At 37.6% G+C, this 11,040-nt stretch overlaps 1 protein-coding gene across 1 annotated transcript; it reads left to right on the top strand.

Moving 5' to 3' along the window:
- Positions 1–2,764: 2,764 nt before the first annotated feature.
- Positions 2,765–10,981, top strand: dixdc1a (DIX domain containing 1a). Its single transcript, XM_052575441.1, has 15 exons — positions 2,765–3,371; positions 5,793–5,902; positions 5,981–6,135; positions 6,525–6,611; positions 6,726–6,779; positions 7,017–7,067; positions 7,318–7,422; positions 7,549–7,602; positions 7,757–7,846; positions 8,136–8,207; positions 8,306–8,467; positions 9,641–9,707; positions 9,816–9,924; positions 10,012–10,120; positions 10,202–10,981. Exons 1-15 carry the CDS (start codon positions 3,349–3,351, stop codon positions 10,283–10,285), a joined length of 1,332 nt encoding a protein of 443 aa, XP_052431401.1. The 5' UTR covers positions 2,765–3,348; the 3' UTR covers positions 10,286–10,981.
- Positions 10,982–11,040: the final 59 nt, after the last annotated feature.

The following is an 11,040-nucleotide window of genomic DNA, read 5'->3' as shown; positions in this document are numbered from 1 at the left end:
TCATTCCAACAAAAGGCTATTTAATCACCCTTCACTCTCTTTTAGATCATACAGTCTCAAACGCCGGGCTCTGAATAGTGTTAATGCCCCTCTGCTCACAAGCCTGGAAAAATATTTGCCTGGCTAAGTTAGAATGGTTCTGAGCAAAGCCACCTTGTCAACTGGCCACATCCCCGGCAAACTCTTGTGCCAGGAGGGATTCTGCCCCCCGTGCCCTGAATGGGACATGGCCAGATACTATCTGCTCCCTCCTGGATGCTCCTGGATCAGAGGAGAACTCAGGCATAAAGATAATATTATGCCCTGAAATGGACTGGATTGCAGAAATCAGCAAGACTGGTAATCCACTGTAATTCAGACGTGATAAATGAGTCCTCTCTGTGATAAAAAAGTCACTTTCAAACCAAAATAAATTGGAAGAATAATGGTAAATGTGACCACACCTTCAAAAATATAGGCCCTTCAAATATTATGTTGGGCAGTGGGTTGAAAATGGAAATTACAAACTATACCAAGCACAGATGACCTATATATATATATACTTGAACAAGCTGTGTTCAACCAAGTCTCTGCATTTCTCACACAGAACAACCTCCTTGACAGCAACCAATCTGGCTTTAGAAGTGGACATTCAACTGAGACTGCCTTACTCTCAGTTGTTGAAGCTCTAAGACTGGCAAGAGCGGAATCCAAATCTTCAGTACTTATCCTGCTTGATCTGTCCGCTGCTTCTGACACGGTTAACCACCAGATCCTCCTATCAACCCTACTGGCAAAGGGCATCTCAGGAACCACACTTCAGTGGTTTGAGTCTTACCTCTCTGATAGGTCCTTCAAAGTATCTTGGAGAGGTGAGGTGTCCAAGTCACAACATCTAACTACTGGGGTGCCTCAGGGCTCAGTTCTTGGACCACTTCTTTTCTCTGTCTACATGGCATCTTTAGGGTCTGTCATTCAGAAACATGGTTTTTCATACCACTGCTATGCTGATGACACTCAACTCTACCTCTAATTCCATCCTTATGATCCGACGGTAGCTACCCGCATTTCAGCTTGTCTAACAGACATTTCTTGCTGGATGATTGACCATCAACTTCAACTCAACCTTGCCAAGACAGAACTACAGCAAACCCATCGTTTCATCACAATTTCACCATCAAGTAAGGCACATCAACCATAACTTCTTCAAAAACAGCCAGAAGCCTTGGAGTTATGATTGATGATCAGCTGACTTCCTCAGACCACATTGATAAAACTGTCCGATCCTGCAGATTTGCTTTATTCAACATCAAGAAGATCAAACCCTTTCTTTCGGAACATGCTGCACAACTCCTTGTTCAAGCTCTTGTTCTGTCCAGGCTGGACTATTGCAATGTCCTCTTGGCAGGTCTTCCAGCCAATTCTATCAAACTTTTACAATTAATCCAGAATGCTGCAGCAAGATTAATTAAAAGAATACATGTCACACCTCTGTTTATCAATCTGCAGTGGCTACCAATAGCTGCTCGCATAAAATTCAAGGCATTGATGTTTGCGTACAAAACCACCACTGGCTCTGCACCCATTTACCTAAATATATTACTTCAGACTTATGTGCCCCCTAGAAGCTTAGTGGAATGTAAGTGGAATGACCTCCCCAACTCAATCCGAGCAGCTGAGTCCTAAGCCATCTTCAAGAACTGCCTAAAAACACATCTCTTCCATCTTTATTTGACCTTCTAAGTTTAGCACTCATTATTCTAATTCTATTCTTTAAAAAAAATCTAACTACTTTTCTAATCTTTTTGTGTTCTATTTTCTTTTTATTTATTATTCAATTTTGTATATATTTATAAAAGTCGCTTCGGATAAAAGTGTCTGCTAAATGACTAAATGTAAATGTAATGTAAATAAATTATATATATTATATATTTATAATTATATATATATCCATCTATCTATGAACATGTTAATCATGACATCTACGAATGCAGTGGCAAGATGGGGTGAAGTTCAAATATAAGTGGCTAGACAATAAAAAATACTGCAGTCTGACTGTAGCTTAACTGCTCTGAATTATAAGTAGCTTGTAACTCTACCAAGCTACATTTAAATACATAATATAGCTTTTCCACCACCGGCCTTGACTCTCTGTAATCTCTTGCAATAATATGTTTTTCTAATTCCACTTCAAATCCATTGCCAATATGATCATCCTGCTCAGCATAAACTGGGATTGCAGCCATTTAGGGATAAATGGTTTTCATGCATAACCATGTCCATGGATCCTTTTTTATTAAAAGATAGATATAATGCATAAAGTAACATTTATATCTCTGTAACTGCACTATTTCATATATATATATATATATATATATATCTAACATCATGATTCCAGTAATCATCACTTGAGACAGCGTGGTGGAACAGTGTTTTTCTCTGATTTTAAGATGACGTGGTCATACTCAAAATGCTCTTTTTTTCTGACTTTCACACACACAGAGACACATTCACTCCCTCATTTTGCCATAATACAACAGTATAAGATGCAATTCACACGGTGAATCAAGCACTTATCATAACCATTATGTTTTTGGTTTTATGGAACTGGTTGTTTAAAGTGTCTCATCTTCACCCAGAGGACATATCCAGTCAGTATGGTTTACTGAAGACACCCATTTTTTCCATCCTGGCCACACCCACACAGCCCACCGCTCAGTGCGAAAGGGAGGGGTGAAGATGGAGGAGGGGAGGGTAAACAGAGCTGGGCTGAACCATGTCTGACTCCTGAAAAAAAAAAGGAACAAGGGAGGGGGGAGACGAGGAGCGAAGAGAAACAGAAGGACAGAGAAAAAAATACCTTAAAACGGCCTCGACTGAGGCACAAAAACAGGAAGAATGAGAAAGAAGAGTCACAGAAGATGTTGTAGAGATTCAAGAAGGGGGACAGGAGACCATTCAAAAGCTCTTTTCTCCCCTGCCGTGGCTCAGAACTGAAAACAGGATTACCTCATGCTTCTTATGATAGAAACACATGCTGCCTCTGATCCAGATTTTCAACCTTGAGCCTGTGGGAATACCCATTTAATCTGAGTTTACAGCACTGACCAAAGGAAGACCTGCCAGAAAAGCAAGTCTGGTTCACGCAGACCGAGACATTTGCATGGGCTGGGATCTGTTCTCCATCATCATCTCCATCAGACTAGACTGGCAGCTACGTGGACACTGGGATTTGAGAACGGGTCTCTGATGTGCACACCCTTTGGACCGGCGCTGTGCCGTCTGCTATGCTGATGACACACTGCTGCTTCCTCGAACCCCACGGGTTGGGCTGGATCATAATGGGAGGTTAAAAGGGCAAATAGCATCATGGGAGCCAAACAAATGAAATGGTATGAATGAAATTCCACAGCCCCATTCTCTCATTTTTTTTTCTTTCCTGTGTCCATCTTCCATTCCATTTAGCATGTCTAAAGAAATCAGATTCGTACTATTGTCTGTCATTTTCTTCATTTGACTGCAATATGTGTTATCATATGTGGCTGTACATGAATATTATAACTCCCCCTCTGAATTTATGTCTCAGTTGTGCCTATAAGATTGATGTGTGGGTGTTGGCTGCTATTGTGAAATCACCTAGCAACCAGGAATCACTGGCTTCAATATGGTCAGTGCCATCTGCATGCTCTGTAGATGCTCAGATGCATGAATCAACTATCCACACACTGATGTGTTGACAGTTATATGGGTTTTTGATACACTTACATCATAATGAGGTCATACAATTGTTCTCACTTGTAAATGTTTCATTGGGTTAGAGTCATTCATTTATTATAAAATATGCTACTTGGTCTGCTTGGACCAGCTTTAAAAACAGTAAGGAGGAATTTGTTTTATATGGTATTGCAGTGGATATTCATGGAATATCGCACAAGTAAGAGTGATGTTGTACAGCATCGCTAAGAAGTCATTTACACAGAACGTTTTTGAAAAATAGTTAATAAATAAAGAAAAAAAAATTTAAATCACACATTCATTTTGTGTGAATGACCCCTAAAAGTGCAAACACCATTTACATTTTGGCATATTTTCAAGGGCAAATCCATTTTAATAAGAAGTTTCATTTGAGCCGAATTTGCCATGTTGACCAAAATTATGCTATTTGGTTTGAAAGGGTTAAGGCCAACAGCACGTGATATTGTTTTTATGCAGCAGGTCAGTAAACAAGAAGTTAATTTAGAATAACTTATATTTTAAATACAATATATCAGCAGTTACTTTTTTCTATTTTTGCTCTGCCAATAAAAATATATCCAACAATGTCACCAGTCTCTAAGCAAAACCCACAATAATTGCCTTACTGAATAAAACAGTGTTCAACAAGGCAGTTGAGAGAATGATTCAGTGATTCATTCAGAAAGACATTCAGTGGTTTGTTACTAAATGAATCATTGTTTGGAATAAATTGATTGAATATATGATTCAATGACTCATTCACAAAGACATTTTGCTGTTTTGTTCGTGAATGAATCAGTGTTTTGAATGAAATGGTTGAGTGAATGATTCAAAAAGACAACAGCGTCACACTACAAATTGGCGTACCGTATTTTTCGGACTATAAGTCGCACCTGAGTATAAGTCGCATTAGTCACAGTCGCAGTAAAAAAACATATATAAATCGCACTGGACTAGAAATCGCATTTATTTAGACCTAAGAACCAAGAGAAAACATTACCGTCTACATTACTAGACTACAGGAGCACTGAGCAGCATCTCTGGCAGCATAGAGCGCCTTCTCGCGGCTGTAGACTGTAATGTTTTCTGTTAGTTCATTTCTCTTGGTTCATGTCAAATTAATTTAGATAAATAAGTCGCACCTGACTATAAGTCGCAGGACCAGCCAAACTATGAAAAAAAATGCGACTTATAGTCTGGAAAATACGGTAATCATGCAAGCTGCAGAAAGGGTCACTGAAACGTCTTCTTATTTTATCCCTGCAGCTTTGAACAAAATAAAACGGATTATGAACCTAATCATGTGAATAAGTCTGTTGCAAATAAACAAAACAAACCAGTTGTCCATAATGCATTGTGAATGTAAAGTATGGTGCAGAATGAATGGGTTCAAATGAACCATTCAGATTATATTTTATATCTGGAGTGGTTTACTATAAATCAGCATGCTCCTCATTGTATAAATAGTCAACATTGAGTAACATGACACCCCTCAGAGCAGCATTCTGCTGTAATTTCATGCCTGTGTACACATCCCCTTCTACTCATTTTCAGAAGCTTAATCAAGAAAATGTAATCCCGGTTAATAGACCTTATCAAAATGGCATAATCAGTTTATGCAAACAAGACTGAATTGATGATGTTAATCAACTGAGATAGTTGCATTGTGTCTTATTCTGTGTGACAGACTTCATTCTGTCTTCATTTCTTTGTTAGAATTATCTCAACTTCAATATCATATTTTCCCGTGCTAGAGGAACAGCTAGGGGTGTTGGAGATAGAGTCTCTCATTTCATCTTTACTGAAAACAGATGAATGGCATGTGGCTTAGGAATGCTCTGGATCTGTATTAGTGTGGTTTGAAATTGAAAACCTGGATGAGAATGGTGACATGTCTATTATAACTGGAATTTCCCGATTTTTTCGTTCAGTTACATGTGATTAAAATGAACATAATATACCTTACGCACACAAAAGGCTTTCATTGTCATCAAATTACTCCATGCAGGTGGTTACATGATAATTAGGACCATTCAAATGGTTATCTTCTTCACTGATTCTCTGCAACATTTCTCCAGTCTCAGTTCATCCAGTCCAGCACACACACCCAAGGAGGAGTATATTATTGCCAAATCTGAAGATTCAGGAGAGATAGTGGGGAACCACACGGAGCAACCACAAAGCCTAGGTAGGATATTTTTTTCCTACTTGACCCTATACTTTCTATGCTGTTTCTAATGTTTCGTTGTATTTGTTTCCTTTGAAGAGGATGTAGTGAAATCCTCAGCCACCGAGCCGTCTCCTGGCCCAGAGCATGCTGGGAAAGAGGAAAGCAGCACATGGGAGGAACAGCTATGTGCCCAGCAGGAACAGCTGGAGAAGGAGATGCAGGAGACCAGGAAAATGGTGACAAGGCTTCAGGTGAGTTAATTGTACACATTTATATGGGTGTTTTGCTCATGTGAAATTATACATATGCTAAAAGAAATCACAAGGACTGCATTGGATCCATCGTTCCCAGGAGAGACCATCCAAGCTATGTGCAGACAGACATCTTATAGGTCTAATGCAGCTAGAAGAGACATAAAAATCCAGAAAATAAGAAGACCTATAAGGAAGATATCAGCTTTAAAAAAAAGAAGCCGGTTAGTCAAATCATCAAACAGCATCTGAGGCTGATCACCTGATGTCTGTTGTCTGGGTGACTCTTGGTTCAACTGCATATGTTCACAGCCGGTGGTCTAGTTTTACTCACAATACCTCAGTGCTTTAGAAACCTGATGCTCACTACAGTACACGTCTTCATTCAGGCCTTACTGCTGCATGGGTCTCTCCCCGAGGACGAGCAAACATCTACTCTGAGCTTTGGAGACAGTACCAGCTCAGAGCAACAGCTGGTAATCCATCATTCTGATTTTCTGTGCTTTCCTAGGAATAATGTAAGAAACCGTGCATGTCTCATTTACAGTCTATTATGGGAATGACATATTTGTTTTATCCTGCTGTTGAAGATTTTGATCCGCAGTCGTCTGGATCAGAGTATGGAGGAGTCTTTAGATCTGAAGGTATATTAAAATTCTGAAAAATTTCTTAATGATAATAATCAAAAATTACTGATGAATATAATAGATAGATAGATAGATAGATAGATAGATAGACAGACAGACAGACAGACAGACAGACAGACAGACAGACAGACAGATAGATAGATAGATAGATAGATAGATAGATATTTTAAAAAGCTAAACATACTGCAGTATGTGTATTGAACAAGAGTTGTAATGTGTTTATTTTATTTGCAGAGAGAACTTTTAAGATACAAACAGGAGGCACGTAATCTGCAGGCTATTAAGGTGAGACCATGTGAAAATTATTGTAACGTTTATATACTCTATAAAATGTATGTGTGTGTTTGTATTTTTTAAATTGCTTGTGTTTGTAAAAATTAAAACTAGAGATTCATTTCTATTTTTACATGTATATTATAGAAGTTTGGATATTTATTCAGTTCTTTCATTTCATCATTAGCTTTTGCATTGTACACCAGATTTATTGCCATTTGGGATAATTAAGGTTTGTTCGTGTGTCCATCTGTCTACCCAGGATGCCTTGCAGCAGAGAATGTCTGTTCAGGAGGACTCAGTGCTGCAGCTCAAACAGGAGCTGCTCAGATCCAGCATGGCCAGAGATGAGCTGGAGGGACAGAATGTGAGTCTGACCATTCAACTATGTTACAAAAAAAAAAAAAAAAAAAAAATACATGCAAATGCATTTGATTCTTCTTTAAATATGTGTCAAATATATAAAGGTTAATTTAGTTTTCTTTTTTTTTAGGTGGAACTAGAAAGGAAACTGAGTGAACGAAACAGATTGCTGAGTGAATACAAAGTAGGCAAATTAATCCTTATCATATGCTTGAATCCATTTATTGTTCATGTTAGTTCTCTGCAGGTTTTGCTGCAATTTTTTGTGCAACTCGCTGGTCTAGTATATAGTACATTCATGTAAATACTTTTTCTGTCACATGCACTTGTCTCTGTAGAAAGAACTCGGGCAGAAAGACAGACTTCTTCAGCAGCAGCAGTCAAAACTGGATGATGCACTGCGCAGGATCAGTGAAAGCTATCATAGGGTAACTGAATGAAATTCTAATGCAAAATGGGGCCTATTTATGCAATATATGTACAGTACATCCTACCAATTTTTTTTATTTATTATTATTATTGTAATAATGCATAAATGCTCTGTAGCTGTAATTTACTCCACTAGAGAGTGGCAAAGCACACCAACAGTCTCCTTACATTCCTATTTTTTTTAGCTTCTCATTTCTTAGACATTCCCTGATTCCCATCAAATGTGGATTACTGTAATTAGTAAATTTGATGTGTTCTATGTTAACAATGCCAAAGTGTCTGCTCTAGTTGTCAGGATGTGAGAATAATGGCTATAGTCACATGATGGACACATCCTCTGCTGTCTTCCAACACAGAATGGTGAGTCATGGCATTCTTCAAATTAAAAAGAGTTTGCTTAATTTGTTATAAATGTGCGTATTGTTTGTTCACTGGTTCTGGCTGGATGTGTGCATCAGGGGGATGAGCTACAGCTGGTGCGCGATGCTCTGCGCAGTCTGAGGGACAGTTTCAGTGGTCATGACCCACAGCACCACACACTGGACACACTGGAGCAGGGTGTAGCCAGTCTGATGGACCGCCTCCACACCACAGAGAACAAGAAAAGGCAGGAGAGAAAGGCAAGCAAAACTTTACACTGTATCCAATCCTGCATTACAGTCAATATGCATTAAAGTTGCTATGAAATGGAAGTAGCAGCAGATATTTTCTTTTGTATTGTGAAGTCCATATAATTGTGAAGTATAATACAGGGACATTGTTCTATGCATCATGATTCACAAACACACTCTGAAATACCGATCTAAATCAAATGATTTGCGATCAAAGCTCCAATGTTCCGATCTGAATAAAAAAAAATATTTGCTAAGTTCTGATCTAAATCAAATGCTTTGCAAACCATAATAACAGTTTGGAGCTTTTCACAAATCTTTAACTTCGCAAAATGATTCACAAAGTTCCAATATGAATCAAAATATTTGTGAACCCGCTACAAAGTTCTGATTTAAATAAAATCGTTTGTGATACGTGCGCCGAATCTGTCCCAATCTGAATCAAATGATTCATGCAAAGTGCTTTGAAATCTTGATTTGCAACAACTGATTCACAATAAGCAATCCAATTGGAGTGCTTTGAAACAGTAAATCATTTTGTGACACAATGGTTTAACTGATTCAGAGTTTCGAAAATATCTTTTTCAATGACGTACTTTTCTTTGGGGCAGCTGTGGCCTAATGGTTTGAGAGTTGGACTTGTAATTTGAAGGTCGCAGGTTCGAGTCTTGGTGCCAGCGGGATTTGTTGGTGCCCTTAAGAAAGGAAAATATATTTACCAATATATTTCTTAAAATATATTGTGATATATTGTAATATATTATTTTACCTTTTTATTTTCTAACATTTTATATATTTGAATACATTTAATAATATATTGATGATACATATATTATATAATATATTGCAAAATATACAAATGATTGCCGCTTTCAATATATTGCAATATATTGGAAGAAATAAATATATAAAAGAATATATGCCTAATATATTACATGATTTTTATATTACATAATATAATATTAATATATTACAACTTTTTATATCTAAAGTCTTTTGAGAAGTCATGCATACAGTACATCACCAGGAAAAAGTCTGTCGTTTCAGTTATTTTTGAACAAAAATTACAAGGTCAAAATATTTGAAATATATGGATTGATTAATTGTTCACAATTTATATAACATACAGTTAAGATGAATTTTCATTTCATGCCAACTTTACAAACTTTTGTACCACCACAGGGTTCAGCCAGGTCTCCTGGACGAAAAGCCAATCACACAGACCGAGAATCATGGCCATCAAGTTCAAGTAGGTCGCTATAATGGTATTCTGCAAGAAATTCATGCACTTTTTAGACCAATTAATGTCTTTTCTGTAACCTTTATCTGTTTTCTGTTTTCGTTATTGTTTTCCCAGAGATTGCTCATTCTCACAGTAGCCCTGTTCTCAGTGCGGCAGCCTCAACCAAAGTACTCTACTACACAGATCGCTCTCTCACACCCTTCCTAGTCAACATCCCTAAGAGGTGACATACATAATGACATCATAGCATCACTGTATAGAGATTTAATCCACAAGTCTCCTGATCTAAATATGAACTATGTATCGATAGGCTGGGGGAGGTTACACTACAGGACTTCAAGGCGGCTGTGGATAGACATGGCTTTTTTAGATATCACTTCAAATCTCTGGATCCAGAGTTTGGAACGGTGAAGGAAGAGGTAAAATCACAACCAATCATGAGTAATTCAATATTCCAACATATCAGTATTTATTTTCTCTAAATATGTGGCATCTTTCAGGTGTTTCAGGACGATGCTGTTATTCCTGGATGGGAAGGGAAGATCGTCGCATGGGTGGAGGAGGATCATGGAGAGGGGAGATAAGAGCATGAGGGTTTGACCTATTCCGAATGTATGTTTTACCCTACATATACCTCATCCCTGCAATACTCTGAAGCCTTTGTCCTGTCCTAACTGTGAATCTCACTGAACCAGTTCACTATGTCATTACAGCCGTCACGTGTTTGTAAAATTTTGAAGAATGAAAAAAGAATGGTTTTTAATGTTATAAAAAAAATGTTACGGTACATTTTGTTTAGCAAAAGCTAGTATGTATGTCAGCAATGCCATTGTGATGTGACAAGACTAAGAATAAGTTATAAGAAAAGAAGATTATTTAAAACTGTTTGTGTCTTGTGCAGTGACGAATAATAAACGTTGCATTATTGCCAAACTGTGGCAAGCATGTCACACATTGTGTGCATGTACTGTCCTGCCAGAAAAAAATGTCATTTTAAGAGAACATATAATCAAAAATCTCCACACATTCACGTTAATATATTTTTCACTAAAATGTATGTCAACCTTTCTTGACTATTATTGGAAAATAAGGGGTGGTAAAAATCAGGCACCACTTTGTTTGTAAAAATTTGTAACATTTGAACATATTGAAATATTCCTTTTGAAAATGATTGTACCTTTCCTATCAAGTTTGCATGTCTTTTCGCAGTGTTTGGTGTATTGTAAATGCAAATGCAGTTGACACTTGTCCTCCTTTTATTAAAGCATCCTGTGCACAGATGGAGGCTTTTTGTGTATTGTATTGAGACTCTTTTGGTATTGGATGATTAATTAATGTT

This window comes from Carassius gibelio, chromosome B15 (genome assembly GCF_023724105.1).
Source record: "Carassius gibelio isolate Cgi1373 ecotype wild population from Czech Republic chromosome B15, carGib1.2-hapl.c, whole genome shotgun sequence".
Lineage (NCBI taxonomy): Eukaryota > Metazoa > Chordata > Actinopteri > Cypriniformes > Cyprinidae > Carassius > Carassius gibelio.
The sequence above is the reverse complement of the archived record's forward strand: the minus strand, read 5'-3'. Positions and strand labels throughout refer to the sequence as shown.